Source organism: Aspergillus chevalieri, chromosome 2 (assembly GCF_016861735.1).
Source record: "Aspergillus chevalieri M1 DNA, chromosome 2, nearly complete sequence".
Taxonomy (NCBI): domain Eukaryota; kingdom Fungi; phylum Ascomycota; class Eurotiomycetes; order Eurotiales; family Aspergillaceae; genus Aspergillus; species Aspergillus chevalieri.
Window position 1 is genome coordinate 2,281,179 of NC_057363.1, and position 21,261 is coordinate 2,302,439.

General features: G+C 48.6%; 7 protein-coding genes across 7 annotated transcripts; 2 read left to right on the forward strand and 5 right to left on the reverse strand.

Moving 5' to 3' along the window:
• Positions 1 to 5,588: 5,588 nt before the first annotated feature.
• On the forward strand, positions 5,589 to 6,002 carry ACHE_20791S (SANT/Myb-like DNA-binding domain-containing protein; the record flags this gene model as incomplete). Its single annotated transcript, XM_043285133.1, has 1 exon — positions 5,589 to 6,002. One exon carries the CDS (start codon positions 5,589 to 5,591, stop codon positions 6,000 to 6,002), a length of 414 nt encoding a protein of 137 aa, XP_043133855.1.
• A 3,123-nt stretch (positions 6,003 to 9,125) lies between these two features.
• On the forward strand, positions 9,126 to 9,968 carry ACHE_20792S (aminoglycoside phosphotransferase family protein; the record flags this gene model as incomplete). The annotated part of the gene is made up of 1 exon (XM_043285134.1): positions 9,126 to 9,968. One exon carries the CDS (start codon positions 9,126 to 9,128, stop codon positions 9,966 to 9,968), a length of 843 nt encoding a protein of 280 aa, XP_043133856.1.
• A 572-nt stretch (positions 9,969 to 10,540) lies between these two features.
• On the reverse strand, positions 10,541 to 10,957 carry ACHE_20793A (uncharacterized protein; the record flags this gene model as incomplete). The annotated part of the gene is made up of 3 exons (XM_043285135.1): positions 10,541 to 10,652; positions 10,748 to 10,803; positions 10,862 to 10,957. The coding sequence occupies 3 exons, from the start codon at positions 10,955 to 10,957 to the stop codon at positions 10,541 to 10,543; spliced, it is 264 nt and encodes an 87-aa protein (XP_043133857.1).
• Positions 10,958 to 11,715: 758 nt separating this feature from the next.
• Positions 11,716 to 12,467, reverse strand: ACHE_20794A (TauD/TfdA dioxygenase family protein; the record flags this gene model as incomplete). Its single annotated transcript, XM_043285136.1, has 2 exons — positions 11,716 to 11,784; positions 11,862 to 12,467. The coding sequence occupies 2 exons, from the start codon at positions 12,465 to 12,467 to the stop codon at positions 11,716 to 11,718; spliced, it is 675 nt and encodes a 224-aa protein (XP_043133858.1).
• Positions 12,468 to 12,480: 13 nt separating this feature from the next.
• On the reverse strand, positions 12,481 to 12,908 carry ACHE_20795A (TauD/TfdA dioxygenase family protein; the record flags this gene model as incomplete). Its single annotated transcript, XM_043285137.1, has 2 exons — positions 12,481 to 12,723; positions 12,780 to 12,908. The coding sequence occupies 2 exons, from the start codon at positions 12,906 to 12,908 to the stop codon at positions 12,481 to 12,483; spliced, it is 372 nt and encodes a 123-aa protein (XP_043133859.1).
• Positions 12,909 to 13,730: 822 nt separating this feature from the next.
• On the reverse strand, positions 13,731 to 17,655 carry ACHE_20796A (serine/threonine-protein kinase; the record flags this gene model as incomplete). The annotated part of the gene is made up of 4 exons (XM_043285138.1): positions 13,731 to 16,495; positions 16,571 to 16,971; positions 17,096 to 17,216; positions 17,616 to 17,655. The coding sequence occupies 4 exons, from the start codon at positions 17,653 to 17,655 to the stop codon at positions 13,731 to 13,733; spliced, it is 3,327 nt and encodes a 1,108-aa protein (XP_043133860.1).
• Positions 17,656 to 18,874: 1,219 nt separating this feature from the next.
• ACHE_20797A (GTPase-activating protein GYP6) lies at positions 18,875 to 21,234 on the reverse strand (the record flags this gene model as incomplete). The annotated part of the gene is made up of 6 exons (XM_043285139.1): positions 18,875 to 19,974; positions 20,036 to 20,178; positions 20,231 to 20,751; positions 20,831 to 20,989; positions 21,043 to 21,157; positions 21,212 to 21,234. 6 exons carry the CDS (start codon positions 21,232 to 21,234, stop codon positions 18,875 to 18,877), a joined length of 2,061 nt encoding a protein of 686 aa, XP_043133861.1.
• Positions 21,235 to 21,261: the final 27 nt, after the last annotated feature.

A 21,261-nucleotide genomic window follows, 5' to 3' on the forward strand; every position in this document is an offset into this window, starting at 1 on the left:
CAAGCCCTCGTCGCATTTCAAGATCAGCTCCTTTATCAGCCCACCGCAGTAGAAGCAAAAAAAAAAAATCATGAGAAAGAAAGCCTACCATTGACCTTCCCACGACTCGATAAAATACCTCCCAGGAAATACTAGTCGGCTCTTTGTGTTGAATGCCGCGAGCATGCAGCCCGTGACCCCTTCCAAGTGTGGTAGACAAGTTGAAAATGCTCGAACATCGGTGCCACCACGATATAGTTGTGAAACAAGAAATGATTGAAGCAGAGATCTAAACTCATCCATCGAAACCGACCCTTATATATCCTTTGACCACGATGAAGGGTAATCCGAAGCCTGATATCGAGGACAAGGAATAATCCACTTAGGATATTCCGGATCACGGTAACCATTCCAAGGGCTGATCTGATCCAAGACTCTTTGAAGATGAAGGTCATCCTCTTCGAATCGCTGCCTTTGCCCTTTATTTGAGACAGGTGCTTCCAGGGTGGTCAAACTCTGAAAGATAACTAGCCTGAAATCAGCCAGGTAGCCTTCTTGGTCTGTCGATCTCCATGAATCATAAGCTAACAAAAGAATGACCGCCATCTGCAGTACATTATGTGTGAGAAGGTCTTTTGGGTCATTCTGGTATGGCAATGAGCCTATTCGTCATAAGTATCGGTGTAGAACCGGGATAGCGTTGTGGAGAATCGGGGTTAATTCTGGAGGAAAGGTGCTTCGTATGAAGTCGGCAAGATTTAATTCGGACCATTCTATCAAATATTAGCATCACTCAGTACTATTGTGAAATGGGTGGTTACATCTGGTTGACCCGGAGACTGTATTTCGGTTGATCTTTTTCGTAATTTTTTAGCTATACCAAAGTCAGTTGAATGCATTTCATTCCCACAGAGCAAATTCAACCATACCTTCTACTTCAATAGCTCCCATTTCATCCTTAACCTCCCCGCGAAATCATATTAACTATCCGCCGAAGCCCGATGCCAATGTACTGCAATATTCCAGATGAGACTGAATCTGCCTTAGCCTAGACAGGGTACGTCAAAGAAAGCGTTGCTCGGTATCAATCGCCTCCATGTTTCTTTTTGTGATGCATCAATATCACCCAATAGATATAAAGTCCGGAATCTGCAGATCAAATCCTTGAGACCCCATCTGCCACTCAAACCCTGCGCCCAAGCCTTCAATCCCCGAAGCATTTACGAGTCCCGGCAGAAATGGGCCAAAAGGATAGTCTTCCATCGAAGGAAGAATTGAGGAGTCTTGTCAGAGTGTTAGTGAGTGATCAACAAGAGACTCTGGCACCGTTTCTCCATTGAACGGCGGATCTGCGGCGGCATCAGACGTTTCATCTCTTGCTGGTGGCTGAGGGCTCTCTTGACGAGATTGATTCGCTATATTCTGGACATGGTCCTTTGGCATCCTTTGTTGCTGTCGACGAAAGAGGCCCCTCAACATCCGGCTATACTTGCACCTTGTATGCATATCGTTCGATGCAGTATCTCCCATGATAGCTGCGAATTTCAGCGCCAGATTTATAGCCTCTTGACTTTGAGCATCCGAATGAAAGGCACCCGCACAGTGTGCCTTGTACAGGAACACCGCTGCATATACACCGTACCTACCCCGTTAGTACGACTCTCTAACGCAGGACTGATAGGAACTTACAGATAATATCGAGACGGCAAATAGCACAACTCTTCTCTTGGGTCCAAACCATTCATTAACTTCAATATCTTCAAAGCTGCGCTGATAGCATCAAAGATATATCGGCCTTCCGGTGACAACATGATTCCGCGCGAGAATATATTGTAAAATTCCTGCTTTCCCTGCCGTCGCAAAGCAGATGTTCTCGTAAGGACAGCCTGAAATGAAAATGCATTTGCGTAGAGACAGAGGTACTCATATTGCAGAGAGAGGGTACTCTTTATCTTTGAAGATAGTGAGATGCTCTTCCATGCCGAGTGCCATGTTGCAGCTGCTCGCCGGAAGTCGTCAAGATAGCGACTGTAATCGCCATCGTGGACCATTGCTAGGGTGCTGTCAGGAGATGAGTATAAGATGGCATGGACATTATGCAGGATTTGCGTGAGCTCGATAGTTGCCTGTAGCGCAGATGCATAATCTTCTGTTCTCTCTGTGTCTCCTGCAGCAGGTTGGAGACTGGGAAAGTCCTTTGCGGTAAAATGCATAGAAAGAGACGGTCCTCGAGACCAGAATGACTGGCCCAGGCGGACTGATATCTGTCGATCCGCAAGATATATAACTGACATTGTAAGGCACGAAAATGAAAAGAGATATGGGCAAGCTTACACGTCCAAACAATCCGGTCATATTCCACCTCCTTCCTCGTCTCCTTGCGACCCTTCCCACGAAAAGCAGTCTGATCCAACCGCTTCAGATACCCATGTCTAACCGCAAGGCCAATAAGTGACCACGCCGCCCTATCCTCGCTGAAGAGATCAGCCGGCTCTTCAGAAGTTGCTCTGTCCACCTCAATATGAGGTAGCCACTCTGACAGCAGAATCAATCCCACTATCGTTCGAGACCTCTGAGTCCATGGCTGTGCCAGGAGTATTTCGAGCATGAGGCGGCGGGTATAATCCCAGCAGTAGCGGTGGGTTAGTGAATAGTCTGGTAAGTCTCTGGTTGCAATAGTCAAGATAACTGTAAGCAGGAAGTAGTCTGACTTTTGTATCCTCTGTATTACTGAACATCCAAGCATGTAAGACGGAACGAGGGGACAATATGGGTGATAATTGCGAGAGAACCTGAATAGTAACTCAGGCAGACTGCTGAGCTGCACCACTCCAGTTTTTACCAGCTCGTAGTCCTCGAGAGCTAATCCTTCCTGTCTTTGCGAATATGGTTTATTTCGAGATCCTAACAACCCAGTTTCATCGGACTGAGCCAGTATATGCAATGCATCCGACGGATTCCTTAATTCCGCGCACATTCCCTCATCTATTCCATCTTCATTTCCATCAGAACCTTGCGTAGAGCGATCTGACTCCCTATCCGTTGAGATTCTGGCTTCTGTCCGGAGATCTCTACCAGCGGATGAAGTCTCTTGATGACCTTCAATTGCTCGTCTCGACCGGCCCCGGAAATTCCCTCCTCGTCTTGATTCAACTAAAACACATTCGTTACCTGAACAGTAACAAGACACACAAGGTGGCTGCCTCTGTTCTCCGACTCCATCACTGCTAGAGTCAGAAATTGTCTGGTGTGATAAGTCGAGAGAAGGGCCCTACAGATCACATCTGGTTTTTCTTCGGCGGCACCGCAGACATGCGCGAGATGAGCGTTTTCCTGTGCCTGGTGTCATATTCTCAATGGCTGCAATATGATAGAAGATGAAAACAAGAACTTGGTTATGCCATCGGTAAAAGAAGACATCGGCTATAGACGGCTATAGATGACTAACATCGGCTATGGATTGACCCGAACTATATCAAGACCAAAAACATACAGTCAAACCAAAAGTAAACTAGACTGAGTATAAGTTGTGACGGTTAGCGGGGCGCCAGAAACGGCTCCCATTGAACCACTCTTCTGCTGAGCTCTACCGCCTGCCTTCTATGGGAATTCCATTGCCCTTTGCGGTATGGCGCCTACTGTATCAGAGATAGCGCCGCATCACGCTGCTTTCGGGCCGCTCACATGCCGCCTCAAACGCATCCATTCCATCTATAAAAGCCCGACATCTCTCCCTCAAAGGACCACGCACTTTCTCTTCTCTTTTTCTCCCTCTTGTCTGCCTCGCCCGGTGCACTGCCCTCTTACAAAGATGCCGCGTTATCCGACGATTGCCCTTTTCCAGTATGGCGCCGTCCAGTCCTCTCGGGGTGGCCGACGGGTCATCTGAACGATTGAGACATTGAGACCTTGTTACTATCGCTTCATTGGGAATTGACCTATTCCACACCAACCCCTGATGTCGTGCTGCTGCTTACGATTGCAATTATAGGCCCTTTCACGCGTGGTCCGCCAGCTGATCAGCGACTTTTGAGTTTTGGTTGTTGCTCCCGGCCATGCCACCCTATTTGGGCTTTCTCTTGAGGACTTCTAGATCCTTAGCTGCTTTGCTATGATCTCTTGTCTCAAAATCCTATGATTGATTCTTCAGCCAGGCTCTAAAGATTCTACATGGGAAAGGGAACTTCCTGGTTATCCAGCTACCAGGTCTGGCTATGGACTGGATGGCGCCTGTCTCCCTCCACGGCTGTCTTTTGACCCCACCAGGATCAGTTCATTTACGTATCCTCGCCTTGTTTACCAGCCAATAGCAAAATTGCCGCATCCTTTTTCATTTAAGCGTGCTCGACATGCGAGGCTTGGAGCTGCAAATGCCCAGATGCGATTGGTGCAGGGAACCAGGTCTCGGCCTCCAGGCATCGCTAGTACATGAAGTTGGACACGTCAGCAGAGTCAAGTGAGATTTTGAGGACAAGAGGAATTTGCCTCATCACTTCTGCTGATGAGAAAGGCGGAATGGTGGACTTGACAGACTGAGAGCAAGTATAAAGAGGGCAATTGAGCCCGCAGAGGTTGCAACATCTCAACTCAATTCTCCTGCAACCCACACTCTCCCCTTCAGCTTGCACGCCCCTCCTCTTCCCTCTTTCCAATCAACTGTCTGCCATAATATACCCCAAAACATCCCCATTTCCTAAGAAATGCCCCCAACCTTTCACATGAAAAACTTCAAGCGGTGGGCTCCCCCTTACAAGAAGCCATTCTCACCATACAAATCACCCAATTCAAACTCCCCAAGGACCCAAAAATCCCCTTACCCTCAGCCTTATCATGATTTCCTTCCAAGCACTTTGCCACTTCCTAAGCATCACCTCCCTGCGCGGCCACCGGCCGAAGTTTGCGTGCATATCGCATATCAGTGCGAACACTCAACCATGTACAGAATTAAGCTCTCAATCTCAACCACCGGAATTATCTGTACCTGAACCTAATACATGTCCAGAGAATCCTGAGCACGGCACAACATCTCCCCACAATTCGGCGCCTCACATCTCAGATCCGGATCCAATTCCCCGCTGCGATCTTCAAGACGATACTAGTATCCCAATTGAGCCGCCCGCCTTTCGGGGAGATATTCCAGAGAATGATCTATTATCTCCCAGTATATCCAGCTCGGACGACAGTCTAGAAGAGTTCTTCAGGCTTCGCGATACACAGAATGACATTCCCATTGACCCGGTAATCCTTGCCAACCACTGGCCTTGGAGGATGGCAATCTCTAGCAATCTGACCCACAAGCCGACAGCGTCATCAATTCAGAGATGACTTGTCCATATCCTGATCTTCCGCCTGTTCTTCACAGCCTACTTAACCATTATCGAGATTCCAACGAAAGGGCTGGTGGTCAGAATGGTAATGCTCAGACAAGTGACCACCCTCATGTCCATGATCATCAACAACTGCGCCCATCTCAGCGTAACACCGATGCCGATGCATCCTACCCCAATGGTGCCCGTGGGAACTATCATGTCAATGGAAAGTCCAAAAGTTCTAAGCGGAAGACGCAACAATCAGACAGGCGAGCTCACAAATGACTTCGAGACCGCTCTATGTTGCCATCCAGGGAGGATTCATTCACCATCCTTCATTCTCAATTCATGTCTGCCCCGCTTGACGATTGTTTGCAATTCCTTTCTTGGCTATTTGAAGGTGCTCTACCACGTTGCATATCTAGCTTTTCACCGACAGCATGTGAAGAGCGAGATGCGCTGGCAATAAGTCACTCAAGTACCCCTCATGAGACTGAACAAAATCAGCGTGATTGCAGGAAGGCCGCCCGAGGAGGCTCAAGAAAGAAAACGCCATGGTCCACAGAAGAGGCAGAATTTCTACTGAATCTGAAGAAAGACAAGAGTCGGTCTTGGTCAGAGGTTGCAAGGTTATTCTTGGAGCACTATCCAGGGAGGACTCCAGGCGTGATACAGGTACACTGGAGCACGATTCTCAACAGGAAAGCAGATTAATGCCATGGGCTTGGAATAGTAGATAATAACGAACTGAGTTCCTATCTAAACTATTGTTACCATCAACGAGAACATCGAATCTGGGGAGGAAGAAAAAGAAGGTGAAATCTATATGGGCGAGTACAGTCTCTATAGGCCTTTGTGCGGTGCGGCTTGAGCCCTTGTTTGCCCGTATTGCTTGTATGGCATCTTTTGGTATGTTGGTACTGTTTTCCTGGCGTTGAGCCATTGCACCGTTACAATTGATCGCAGCCCTCAACGGAGGCAGAAATGGAAGGAGGTTTGCGAATTCATGAGCCTCCCTGACAAATATATTGAATATGATGTGGAGAACTGATGGAATCCTACATATCGAATGCTTGATGATGTGTTAAAAGTAAGGGTCCAAATCAATCGGTTTTTAGCCTTGCAGACTGAAATTCCACCCTTTACAGTTGATGAATGGTTGCGCCTCTCTCAAATACACCAAGTGCTTGCCAAATTCAATGAACTTTGTTCTTATCTGAGAAGAGACCACAGATCATGTCACGGGCTCGGAATAGTAGATAATAACGAACTGATGTTCCTATCTAAACTAGTGTAGCCATCGACGAGAATATCTAATCTGGGGAAAAGAAGAAGAGGGATCTATCTACAGGAAGTAAAGGGGGTTTTATCTGTAGGTTGTGTGGCTGCGCTTGGTGCTTCCTTTGTTTGCCTGCATGGCAGCGTTTGTCGATATCAGCTATCAGGGCGACGTTGTGGTTCTGAGCCGTCACAGATCAGCCTTGCTGTGCCACTTTACTATGAGCTTCATGATTTACTCTATGAAGGATCTGAATCTCAAGGAGCTTTTACAGGATTGGATAATGATGTTGCATCTGCAATGAAGGAAGGCCTAACAAAGTATAAAAAGTACTATACCTTCATGAATGGATCAGGTATGTATTATACAGCTTTGATCCTGGATCACTGGGTTAAAGGAGATCTGATTTTAGGTGAGATGGAAGATAAAGAAGCAGGCAACCTTATTTTAAACGCCATCCATAATAATCTCCACCAGAGGTACCCTTCTATAGGGAGTAAATCACCAAGATATGGCATATCTCAACCATCCACTCCGGAAATAAAGCGCTGCAATGTGGAATCTCGGATGCTTCAGCGACTGCAACCAAAAACTCCACCTCGTCTTTCTGATATTGACCAGTATTTTGAAAGTCCTCGTGTCAGTGTGCTTGATACAACAGACCCAAATTGGCTTTGCAATTGGTGGTGTGTACACAAAGATGAACTGCCTCAGATGGCTGCAGCTGCCCGGGATTTCCTACCTATCCCAGCCTCGGAGGTTGCAGTTGAGAGGCTGTTTAATATGGGGAGAGATTTGCTGGGGATCCGGAGACACTCAATGAAGGCGGATACAATGAGAATGCTGATGCTTATGAATGATATTTAAATTACTTGAGAAAAATTTTACTCAATGAATATATTGCAAAATACAGAGATACAAAGACTAACTGTGTTCCAGTGAACTAGTCCTAATTAAGTAATTTTGACGGTTTGACGATATAGTCAACAATTTGTCGATATAGTATAGTCAAAGTCAAGGCTTACCGATCATGATAGTCAAATAGTATCGTCAACCTTCAAGGCTGACTATATAGTATAGTCACCGGTATAGTATCGGCAAAATAGGCAAATCGGCAAATCGTGAACAGCCCTGGCGTACAGTGGCTTCGGATACTGGTGTCACCACTTGTATTCTTTGATTGTTTCAGCGATCCTGAGGTGAAACGGGGCTAAGATTAATTGGGAGTGGAAAAGAACAAGAGTTTTCCCGACCGGGGGAGTGACTGTAACAAGGCAACAGGATGGCGACAGTCCCATGGGCATTGAGACAAGATGGGAGAAGCCATAACTGCAGCAACAGCCCCGCGACCAATCCAGCAAAGGCTCCTCCGAACAACAGTGGAATTCGGGAAGTAATAAACACGCAGTGGGAACATGACTGGCAGACAAGCCCACATGGACGGGCAGTGTATGAGCTGACACCGGCCCCAACCAAACGAGTCTTGAAGATGCATCGGGGGCTCCACCGGGCACTCAGCACGGTCATTATACAGATGCGTACAGGAAAGATAGGGCTCCGACCCGACACTACCTCTATCAACGTGGGGTGCCGGGCATACCAGATGAAGACTGCCGTTGCGGAAAGGCCACCCAGACAGTGCGGCACGTACTCCTGACCTGCCCTATCTTCAAGGATCTTCGAGAGCAGTTCCTGGGAAAACCAGGCGGAGGACTAGAAGGAGGAAAGAATCTGAAGGTGATCCTGAACACGCCTAAGCTTGCAATCCGTGCAGCCAAATTCATGTTGAATACCAGGCTCCTTGGGCAATTCAGGTCTGTAAACGAGGAAATAAGCTAGGCAGAGCACTGAGGTCATTGGGTACATAGCAACCAAAGAGGGCCCGGGGAACCCCGGATTCTCATGAATCTGAGAGGAGCCGAGCCTTCAAGCCAAACATACACCATACACCATAGATGTGGATGGGTATCAAAAACTGCCCCGACGGTTCACAACCGGACGGGTAGTTTCCCGCATAGCCATGGATTAAGATTGGCTGGGACGGGTATAAAAAAAAAAAAAGAATCTGAATCCGAATCAATAAGAATCGACGGATAAACAGTTGGCCCGAGTAGCGAGGTCAGGAGATTCTTATTGATGAAAGTCAAGATGGATTAATAGTTGGTCCGATTACCGAGGCCGACAGATCCCTCATATACGGACACACACACACTCATTTAGATAGCAAGCACTCATTCTACCATCTATGGTGTCTATAGATATCAATGTTACCCTCCGTGTAATCTAAATTTCCTCTTCATATATAGCCTCGTGCAGTCCGGATAATCGACTCCCCGACTTCCCCGACTCGGAGTTAACCGCCTTATTGGCTTATCCGTTTCACTGACTGGCTCGGATTAGGATTTACTAATACCCGGTCCGATTTCCATTCAGGAGTTGAACATCAACATCAACAAAGCGCCCACCTCAAATCGGTTTCAACCCATTTCAACCTGCCCCTGTGCTATATCTCTGTTTTCTTGCAAGCACTATATACAGAACATAGCCTTGTCTATAGGATGTCAAGAGAGACGACTTCTGAGGCTATTCGCCTACCAACTGTCGCTGAGATCGAGGCCGCGACGGAACTCATAAGCACGCCTGACACATCCGCCAAAGTTGTCCGGGTGAACGAGCATTTCGCAGTGAAAATGGGCCACGGTGTACCCCTCATCGAGGCTGAAAACATGAAGTTTCTCGCAGCAAACAGCAAAGTTCCAGTCCCAAAAGTCCACGCAGCCTTCAGGGACCCCGACACCAACAAGACTTATATTATCATGGAATATCTCCCTGGTGATACCCTTCAAAAATTATTGCCATCCCTTAACCCGGTTGAAAAAGCTACGATAAGCAACTTGATTAAAGACGCAATTACGGAGCTACGAAGTATACCACCACCAGATTACTTCGGGATGTTGAATCGCCAGCCTTATCTTGATGGGGTATTTTGGACTGAAGGTCTAAATCCTAAAATTTCTGGTCCTTTCGCAAATCAGGGAGACATGAATCTTGCCATCCTCGAGAAACTTCGCCAGACAGAATCAGACCAGTACATTCAACTGTTGCGGAATATGGTTAATCGGACTCTGAACAGCCACCGCAATGTTTTCACCCACGGTGACCTTCAGCCGAAGAATATTATGGTTGAAAGGCTCGGATATCGCGACGGAAGCCCAGAATATAGGATCACTCTACTGGACTGGGAAAGTGCTGGATGGTATCCGGAGTTCTGGGATTTCTGCAATGCTACAATCGCCTGTAGATTCAAACCCGACTGGCTTGAATTTGTGCCTGATATACTGGACCAATACCCAGTGGAATTTCTCATGATGCAGGTGGTGTATTCTTCTGTGTTCTACTAGGTAGAGAAGAGACAAAGCACAAAGAAACAGATACAGCAGATTCGAGGATAGGGTACATTTGTTGAGTTGTTCGAAAAGCACATGCATTCTCGGTCGCAAAAAGAAGGCCACAACCCCTGTCCATCTACCCCCCTAAATAGCAGGAAATCTCCAATACTGCCGATACTTTCCCAGCGATCTAGTCCCCAGGTGATAAACAGAGGCTAAGTGTCTATTAGCTCGCGATATTTCTGAAAAAGAAGGCAAAGAACCTACCACTTTAGGGCTTGAAAATGCCTTTCTGAAACGCCAAACTGATGACATCGTCGAGCCAGTGGTTGCATCGATAAAGAGGCTTGGAAGGGTCCTTGCGTTTACCATTGAGCGTAACCTGAGGTCCTGGCGGAGCAATTGCGTTACAGCACTCCGGTTCGAACCTTGCCAGGTTTCCAATCGCAATTGTTCCGATCTTCTTCTTGGTGTGCGCCACGTATGTGGCCGAGAGTAGAGGGTCCTTACTGTCTCGCTTTTGGTAGTTCATGCCTTGGAGGATATTTCCGACAACGTGATACATTAGTCCGTTCCGAGTCTGTTCATTTGTGCTGGGCTGCGTTTCGATGTAGATGGCAACATGGTTTGGCTGACCAATGTATTCGGCGGTATAGACTTCGTAAGACATAGCGGAAGGACAATAGAAGCCGGCAACTTTAAAATAGAGATGGGGCTAAGTCAATGATTGGGAATTGAGAGTTTGAGTGTACACTTGGGCAGTCTCAGGTGTATCCTGGTGAGATTCGTACCCCTTATATAGCTTGCCATCCTCCAGTGAAACTGACAATTGCCGCCGTTTCTCCTCCTTAGTACGGCGGTTAGCAAGCTGTGATAGTGAAGCGATTCAGGAAGATGCTGCCTACTACTTGGTCACCTGCATCCAACAGGATAGGACCCATAATGGCGGCTATCTTGTTGCGAAGCCCATTGATATCAACCTGACTAACCCGGAGGCCCATTTAAGTGCAACCCTTGATTTTGAAACACTTTTTGTCAGAGGAACAGGTGTTGGAATAAACTGGTTATGTTAATTACTTTATTATGTGGATTTTGTATGTTTGTAGGCCCTGTGCCTAATAATAGTTGCAATAGTGGGTTGATTTCAATAGGACTCCCAATAGCCGCTGGCAATAGGTCCGACTAGCCGATCTACCTTGTGGAATGAAATTAGCCAGCGCTTTTGTATGGTGTATACGCCTATGCAGCTTTCACTCAAACTTTAGGGAACTGGTTGGCTCTCGTGGGCGATTCTCAATGGCTTGGAGTGGGTGGCCCGTTGGCGCTTATGCCTGGGATCCCTTGGCATTATTAGTAGGTGTATAAATCTCCAAGTCGTGATAATGTGATGCAGCAGGGAGGCGTAATGATTGGTCCTGCTAGTTGGTTTGAGTCAAGCGAGGCGCCAAGGGGCCGAGCAGGCTGCAAGCAAGATGTGCTGCAAAATAAGACTGTAAACAGACCTCAAAAGAATGGGAGGTGCTCCAAGAGATGCTCATGGGAGGAAGGATGGAAGCAGGGAAGGACACGGTCGGCACAATGGGATTTATAAATTCGAGAAAACATGATGGTCAAGGGGAGCCAAAATGGGCTACCCTTTGTGACCGCAGCGAGAGCGTCTTGATAGATGATGTTGAACAAAATAGCAACAAAAGTCCCATTTGAGACTAGCGTCAAGAGGCCTGGCGTGGAGGGAAAGGCTGTGGCCGTGGGAATACCCTCACCTGATGCCAAGACGGGGGTTAGCAGGACTCCTAAAACGGCCACCGAAGTAGCCCTTTTCGGCCGCCTGCTAACCGTCATATCAGTAAATTGAGCATAAACATAAACAACGTAGAATCATATTCAAGGCAATCCCTGTCTCACATTAGAGTGCTCATTCAACCCCCACGCCTGACTACTCCGATCATGCACCGTCGCCCGTCTCATATCCCTGCGATACTTCTTCGCAAAGCTTCCGCCAACAGCCCTATGCATTGTGCAGGTATTATCCCAAATAATCAAATCACCCGGCTGCTGCCACTCAATCTCAACCACGTACTTTACCTGCGTAGCATGCTTAAACAACTTCTCAAACAGACTCTTTGACTCTTCGGCCTCAAGACCCTCGATATGGTGGATATGCGCTGCCAGATACAAATTGATTCTACCAGACGGCTCATGGCGCTGGACGAGATAGTGGCGGCCCATGGGGTAACCTGCGGGATCAATGTTGGCGAAAAACTCCGGGGCTGCAAGTCTCTTGGAGTGCAGGATGGAGTGTGCGGCGATGTAATTGTGAGCCAGCAAGTCCTGCTTGGTCTCGGAGTCGAGATCGTCGAACGCAGTCCGTGTGTCTGTGAAGGCTGTTGCGCCGCCTGTTCCTGGTGGGGGGAGCTCGTGCGCGAGGAGGAGGGAGTAGCCTGCGCGGCGGGGGTTGAAGCTCGAGTCTACGTGGAAGAGGTTGTTTCCCTGTAGACGTAGCATCAGCATTAGAAAATATCACTTAGAACCGAATGTGAAGGAAGGGGAGAGTTACTTTGTTAGCCTGTCCTTTCGGACCCTCCGAATCGACGATACTCCCATCCGCCTCGACGTTACTAACATCAAAGAGCTCATCGTACTTCAACCGGTTCTTCCGTCCAGCGGCGATGTAGGGCGTCACGTCGTCTAGTTCGCCGAAGGTGCGGGCTAGCTCAACATGTGTGTCGTCGGTCAGGTTGGTGCTACGGATGACAACCACGCCGTACTGACGATTCGATTTCAGTCACTATCTAGATTAGGTCGTTGACAATATGAATGTACCTTGGTAACTGCATCCCGGAGAAAACAAGATGCGTCTTCCGTAACGCCATTGGCGAAATCAACGCCTGTGATCTCAGCAGCAAACCCGGGACGCAGTTCGATGAGGCTGATGTCGGCGGTTTGGGTCATTGTGGTAGACGCAGACATTTTGAGAAACAAAAAAGCCTAAGTGTTTGGATTGTTGATATTGCAAGTTGCAATGCTTCCTGGAACGGGTCGCGAGTAAGTACATATACCTCTTGAATCGGTTTTGGTTAAGCTATCCTACACCATATCCGAGCCGATGGACCTCTACTATTGCCGATGTCGTGAAACACTAATACTGAGCATCCGTATCCGACTATAGCCGTGCTCTCCCCGATACAATCAATCCTATGAATAACGGACCATACTACAATGCATTACACCAGAGTAGTCATTAAGAAAAGGCTAACGTATACCACGGACAACAAAGCCCTATGTACCTTTTGGCATACGAGATAACCCTAAGTGCCATGCATGACTCTATCCATACCTCTATTTGACAACCAACCAAGCAACTGCAAGATACACAACGCCAGTTTTTCTGGGGGGTATATATATAAATATAATGAAATATAAAACAACATCCATATGCTTCATTTCCTTCTCCCAAAGACAGGCAGGCATGCTCGCAATATCAAAATCAATAAACATCAGCAAAGTAAAAAGGAAAAATCTAGCCCAAAAGAACCGCAATGTCATGATGGGGTATCTCGTCGCCTTGTATTGTCAATGTTCATGCATCCTGGGCGCTTTTTTCGTTTGGTCGTTTTTGTTGGTATCCTGATTGATGACGCTTGTTCCGGCTTCTTTTTTATTTCCTACACGTACCACAATCCAAGTTGTACCGTGCCCAAATAAAAATATTGAGTATATAACTGTCCAATCCAAAACATTCGTTGCCGTCTTAATCCAAGTCGTAATCTTCGCTCAATCGGTGGCCATCCATGGATGCTCCATAACCTCGGTAATGGTATACCGATTGTCGACATCGCGATCGAGCATCTTCCGAATCAGATCGATACAATCCTCCGAGAAAGGTAGATAAGGAATCCGAAGCGGGTGGTCCAGAATCTCGTCGATATTGTAAAATGGATTCTCCTTGTATACAATGGTATACAGAAGGATACCAAGTGCCCACACATCCTGTTCTTTTCCTCCGTAAGATTTGCCCTGCAAGACTTCGGGAGCTGCGTAGTCGATGGTCCCCACGAAAACATCGAAAGGCCCGTTTTTGATGTACGCAGCACTTCCGAAATCAATCAGTTTGATTCTTCCTTCGCCGTCAAGGATCACGTTTTCATCCTTGATATCCCGGTGCACCACGCGCGCCTTGATATGCAGATGATGAATAGCATCCACTACCTGTCGGAAAATGTTGCGGCATTCCGTCTCGTCCATATTGGCCTTGAGCTCAATATAGTCGAATAGATCCATTCCAGGCAGACCGTGCGGCTTCATCTCGATGTAATAGTTGATGTCGTCCTCGAAGAATCCCTCCATCTCCACAATGTTGGGGTGTCGAAGACCGTCGCGGCGGAGGAAATCCAAAACATGAATTTCCAGTGGGACCGTACCCAGCTTCCGGTCTCGTGTCCATGTGTCGACAAGAATCCGCTTCTTGGTAACGTATTTCAAAACAACTCGCTTCGACGGGTTCTTCTTCAGGCACGTGAGCTTGACTTCTCCATAGGCACCCTGGCCCATTTCCTCGAGAATCATATAGTCGGCAATTGATCTCTTCTCGGGAATATCCTTCGTAGCAGAGACATTCGACTTCATTTCAGGCATGGGTTGGACAGGCTTGTCATTCAGCGGTTCAGATGCAGCCTCATGCAGCTGTTGGCTAAGCGTTGACGGCGGTAATTGCGTCTCTACCGATGTCTTTTCACTGGTACCCGAGGGCTCAGGCTGAGTAGTCGTCGCCGCAGTAGGCCCCGGCACAACTACAGGCGTAGTATTGCGAGATGGCTCTTTGGACGGTCGCAAATTCGACGCTGGACCAGTCGAATGGACCTGCCTCGAGTAGGTCACCCATAACGCATAAAGAAGTTCAGTCGCAGCGACCGTGTCATCACTCTCAGCATCCGAATCATCACCACCGTCATGTTGATTGACCTTCTTTTCTTGATCATCCTTGGAGAAGATCGTCTCGCTCTTCACGACTCGTAACTGCACGTCCACTGCCATAGTCGAGCCGTCGCGATGAGTCGCAGTGAGCCCAGCCGGCTCGAGGAATACCGAGGCCACATTGGTCTTCTCATCTCGTAAAGCAGCGAGTGTCCTCGCGCTGCGGAGACTCTGTTCAGGAATCACCATGCCATCCATCAACGGCCCGTCATCCTCTTCATTGAGTACATCCAAGAGGCGGTCGAACCCCGGAAGCAGATCGGTGACATGCAGTCCTTCTGGACGTTCCTGACCAAACAAGGCAGCCGAGAAGACCGAATTCGAACTGATCACCTTCAGTGTTGACGCAGAAAGCACCATCATACCAGCAACATGCGGGAAACTAGATATCCGGAGACGACGCTGTGCGCTGTTGTCCGTCTTGTCAACAGTCACAGGACTACAGAACCCGGCGGCATTGCGGGCAGCAAAGTACTTCAACTCGGAAATCTTGGTCATGGCCTGGTCGGTCGCAGCCTGGAGGCATTCCTGCGGAAGGCGCGGAAGAAGCTCTGTGATCCGTTTGCCGGGTTTGACCACTTCAGGACCCCAGATCTTCTCCGTATCCCCTTGGGCAGTTGTGACGTTCCATGAAGAATCGCAATCCACATAAGCGGTGTTCTCCGTAATTTCCTCCAGGACCCATATCAAGCCTCCGCGCTTCTCCATGACCCAGATGCTGGCTGAGCCTTGAGTACCATTGCGTTTCCGGATAGGAACCACATCGCCGCAAAGCAAAACACCGCGGGATTTCGTCGCTGGATGATATGTTTCCCTGGGGATGCGGGTACTCGAGCCAAATCCGTTGTCCGTCTGAGATCTCCTTACGCCTCTTGAGGATGGTGGTTTACTGAACAGCTTGGCAGTTGAGCCATTACCAGATCCCACAAACTTGGAGTTTACCTGGCTGATACGAGTCCTATCGGACGAGGTTGGGGAAGAAGAACGAAGATTTGCTGCAGCGTCAGTGCTGGGGTCTCGCAACTTCGACTCAAGCCACTGCCGCCGATCTTTTTGTACGACTTCTAGTATACTTAGCTTGCGGAGTTCCGCTTGAGTGACACCGAATACAAGACACGAGAGATCATTAGCAGCCAATATAGTCCATGGCGCCTGCGCCTCTGTCCGGAAGACAGCCTGGGAGGTTGGGTTCCATTTGCTGCTGTGGGTGTGCAACGCCGGAACTGGAAATCCCAAACCAAGAGTCGAGGAGCCGACGGACGCTGACATAGGATCCGTGGTGGATTGGGCTAAAGTTTCAATCAGCTTGCTCTGGGGACCAGCAGAGCTACCATCCGTGTATGTACGTTTTACGTGCCTGGACAAGGGCTCGTCGGCCTTTGGGTCCCTCTTTTGGTGCGGTACAGGGTCCTTCGGCAGCGGACTCAACGAATGGCTCACCTCGGGAGTCATCTGATGATTTGCTGAATGGCTTTGAGTCGCTTCCGGGGAATTTCCATAGTCCGTAAAAGCTTTCTCGAATATGTTGCCGCACATGTCCGCGGGTCCGGTCATCGGGCCAAGAGCTAAGCCAGCAGTGTCAGAATAACCCTCACTTTTCCCCGAAATATCCGATTGTGATAAGAAAGAATCCACCGTACATTGTCCATCTGTATCCCTGCATGTGCCAGTCTGCGCGCCGCTAACGGACCTGCCAAAGCGGCCGCGCATAAAATCGATCGACCGTTTCAGGATATTCTGACGGGTATGGAGAAGCTCCTCCGGTTGCTGTGCAAAGGAGAACGAGTGTAGCGACTCGCACGGAAACCGATGGAGATTCTCCAACGTGGCCGAACTTTCGAAAGACATTGCACGAGCGGAGTGGGCTCTCGACGTGGAGCTAGACCGTGGAGACGGCGAACGATGTTGTGAAGTCGAATTCGAAGGAACTAGCGACGAAGCCGATATGTTCGGAAGGGTCATTACTCGCGAGGGAAATTGTTGTCGTATCCGATCCAACCCAGACGGGCCCATTCCATGTTCATTCTCCAGTAAAGGAGATCTGCCACTAGGTCAAAATTTCTTGTCTCTTCCGTTAAGGGGAAAGAAGGAGCAGGGGCAAGTATAGTGTGCGCAATCATATGCAGGACTGGTGCCGGAAAATGCAAGGAGATATGTCGACTAACCTTGGGAGAGGGTCATAATCAGGCAGGGAACGTCTCTCATCGAGTCCTGCCCCGTAAGGGTCAGACCCCGGAGATGTTGAGATAGAGCATTGTATCGGAGAGGACAGGGGACTTGGTTCGCCTGTTGCAGTAATCCTGGTTAGCGGACAGTGCAATGTAATTTGTAAAGCACAAAACACCCAACTCTCTCATTTCCAAACTTCGTCTGTTCACCAGAGCACCGATTGCGATGGGTGCGGCTCGGCACATCAATTGGTCAATATTGCGTCTTGCGCGCGTATCGAAAGGTATAGGGCATTGATGTGTCCAGCTTTGTCACTCCGGGTTACTTGCCAGGGCGTTTCTCGGGCGCAGGTGTTTTATTCTCTTTTTATCCGGTGTTCTCCTCAGATCTTGGCCGTTGGACGATCTTTCAGCCCAACCTGAAGCTCTCGCCTGAGGCAAAGGAAATGAGAGTGCAGGGGCAAGGACAAGGAAACAAGAGAAAATGAAGAATATGAAAGCAAAAGCACAAACTAACCATCCAAATAGTGATTGTGTGTAGTCCGTGTAGTCCCCATAATTCTACCGTTCGAAAAAATTCCTTCTCAACCTCGACAGGCAAATGGCTAGCGACCAGTGCCGGTCGAGTCAACAAAGACAAAAGAGAATGTGAAAAAAGGTTCAGAATTGTTGCACAGCAATCGGTCTAGGCTGGTGCATCGGATGTGGGATGTATGGATGTATGTATGTATGAATCGAGGCGGGAGGGTTTGAAACGTCTGTCGTCAACCAATATGTACAACTCGACTTGCTGGTTTTGCTTCTTCCGTTGTTTCTTGGCTCTCGTCGTTTTCGCTTTCCGGATTAGAGGTTGGTCAGCAGCAGAGCTGAAGCTGCCTCGTGAGGGTAAAAGGTCCGGAGGTTATATGGCCGTGGCGGTCGCACGCACGAGGGAAAGGGTAAGGGAGGCAGGCGTCGGTCGCAGAGGGGAGCAAAGTAGGCTGAGACGGAACACAAGGTAATAGCTGTTTTATTGTTGTTGCAATCGTCCGGACGTTGGTCTGCGCCAGTTCCCTTGGGGGAGGAGGCGTGGACCAGAGAGAAAGAGAAGAGAGAAAGAAAAGAGGAGGGGAAGAAGGGTTTGTTTTGGCGGGTGGGAACAGCAGCAGTAGTAGTAGCTAGTAGTAACAACACTCGTTCCTTTCTCTTTGCTTTCTTTGATGCTTAATTTAATTAATATAAATAAGCCTTTTCTGCTTTCTCGATATAAAAAGAAATAGTTATGGCCGATTGAGAAGAATCCCCGAAGAATCGTCAAGGAAGGCTGCACGGTTCGGTCGGAGGTCCCTTTGGACAGGGCAGAGCCACTGTCGAACTATTACGAATACGACAGGCTCTCCTTTCCGGAGCAGCAATTCTTAACCATGTGTTCACTTTGTAATTGTACATAGGGAGAAAAGTCACTGGATTCTTCCCCCTGTCTATAAAATCCCGTAAAACCCCCGAGGCGATAGGCGGTGATGTAATGCCTTCCTCTTTGGGTCCGTCCCAGGCCAAATTTTAGAATGTTCGGAGAATTCTGTCAGTTGAGCGCCTGACTAGTAGCAACTATAGACACGGTATCGTGAACGGTACTAGACAGAATAATTACTCTAAGACAGCGGTGATTTCTCTACCAGAGAGTCCGCAATGCTCCTCTCTGAACGATCTAGTCTATCTCTCATCGTGCCACGGTACCACCCCTAAATGGCCATGGAAACCATCCCAGACATGCAATGCAACCGAACAGGGTCTTGCTCATTCTAGACTTTCCGGCCCGCTCAAACTGCGCATCGCCAACCCATCTGGCTCGGCAGGAGACCGTTTGGTTTTCTCCTCGTCGGTACCAAATAGCGTTTGGTTCTGCTGTCGTGCCTGCTCCGGTGGCTCCGAAGCCGAGCTAACAAAACCCGATAGGTTTCGGTTACCATGGCCTCCCAGCATCCATGAGAATTCAGAATTCGCCAATGACGGGCGTGGTGACTGGCGTAGGGGCATTGATGTTGGACCTCCGGGTTTCCTGGGGCCGGGTCGTGATGATCTGTCACTAGTCGACGATGATGATCTGGATGACTGTTCAGTACTACCAAAAGCTGTAGAGGATTGCTCAGTTTTCTGCTTTCTTGGTTCTTTCGCCTCCATGTCAGTGGTCGACTGTAGAAAAGCTGATGGGTCTTCAAGGCATGTCTGCACAGACTGTACCCTTGTCAGAGTCCGCTTCATAGCAGCTGTAGCTTGCGGGTCGACCTTTCCGACATTCATATTCATCATTTGCGAGCGTAGGTCGTTCAGGGATTGGCTGAGAGACTTGGCAAGTATTCGGTTGCGTTCCTCCAAATGATCAATTCGCTCGCGGAGTTCGGCAGTCTCTGGCTTCTGTGACCAGGAGGCGCTGTTCCTAGCACTAAACGAGGAGCTATCACCATATCTCATACGAGGGTAGCCCTCTGATTGAATCGACTGCATGTTCTTTCGAGCTTCGTTCACCGCGCCGCGAACTGCTTTTGCGACTCCCCACGATTCCGTTCGTCGTTGAATGCCTTCAGAGACATCCTGAAAGATCGTCTCCAGGCCCCTGGAGCTGCTTCTTGGTGATTTAGAGAATGCATTGGTTTCGTTCATGTCTTTCCAGTCGCCAAGTAGCTGCGCTCGCCTGTTTGGAACAGGCCTTGCGCCAAGTCGTCTCGAGGCTTCAGGAGGCTTGCCGGAATATTTCGAGATAATAAATTTACCCCTCTCTGTCGTGGGGTTTTGGTCTAGATATATCGCGTCGTACACGAAGCTCTGGGGCGCATATGGATGAGGGGACGGATAGCGGAGCAAAAGGGTCAGAGCAGTCGAACTATCCACAGCCAATACTAGAGAGATGCCAATTAGCAAACACGAGCACCAAGGCGAATTACAGCGCCCAGTACGAACATTGCCATCTGATTCGTAGAAGCATTGCGACACAGACAAAGTCGACGATTTCCGGGCGTAACCCCTCGGCAAAGAGATGATCCCACACCACGAGCACATCTTCAAACGGAAATTCGCGGCCAAATAGTAGACGCATCCAGCGACTGTGTCCAATATTAGCTTTCAGAATGAAGGACAAAGGATCGGGTGACCTACGTCAAAAAAATCTGGGGTAGAATCTCAAGCGCCTGCAAATGATCCGCTAACTCGAAGTCTGCGGTCATTAACAGCTCCTGGTGGATATACTGACATCTGTTGACAATAGGAATGACGTCCATTGTACCACTCGACGACCTCTGCTCACCATGTTCGTAGTACACTCGCGCAGTCTGCATGACCGAGCAAAACAACGTAAAAGAATCATGCTCCACGTAAGAAGCATCCAACAGATTCACCATCAAATCGTCATCCTTATCCGCAGATCCAGTCCTCTCCTCCAACGGAGCTCGCTCAACCGCATCCCGATCCACAACCCACAGTATAAGCGCTAGCAATTCGTGCATACCCTGCCGATATCCTAGATCCGGGTTAAGTTTGGCGTAGATAAACAGTATATCAGTCATCTTCGACTTGGTCGTGGGTTCCCGAAAGAAGAAATTCTCCTGCAAGCACCTATCCACATCTTGCGATACATCCGCCCTCATCTGTTCATCGCGTCGCAGTGTCTGCCAGGGCGACTTTTGCGCGCATATTCGTTATTTCCAACATGCTCCCAGCGGTTTGCTTTGCGCATTGGTTTATGAGAAAAGAGCATACCTCCTCGTCATCCGCCAGCGGATCGGTGGTCGATTGTAAGTCATCTGGATGCTCGATGTACTTTAGGAAGTGTTCTCGTAATGCGGAATAGGCGCTTCGGGTCTCGTATATCTTGGGTAGCCATTGCGTGCGGCCGAGGTCGTCGAAGAGCAAGAATGCCTACTCGGTTAGCTAAATCCAAATATCTCATGTAGATATGTATTCTGTCACACCTTCCAACAAATCGATCTCAGTCCATCACTGCATATGTTCTCTTGTTCTGACTTCAGGGCATTTCGGAGATCGAAGGTGGTGTCATTGTCGCAAAACAGAGCTGACCATCTCTTTCTAGTCACATACTCAGTATCAAGCTATCGCAGAGGGAGTTCTTCTCAGTCGTACCTCGTATCGTCAATAGACCTCATTGCATCGTATGGTTGCGTCGGGGCAGA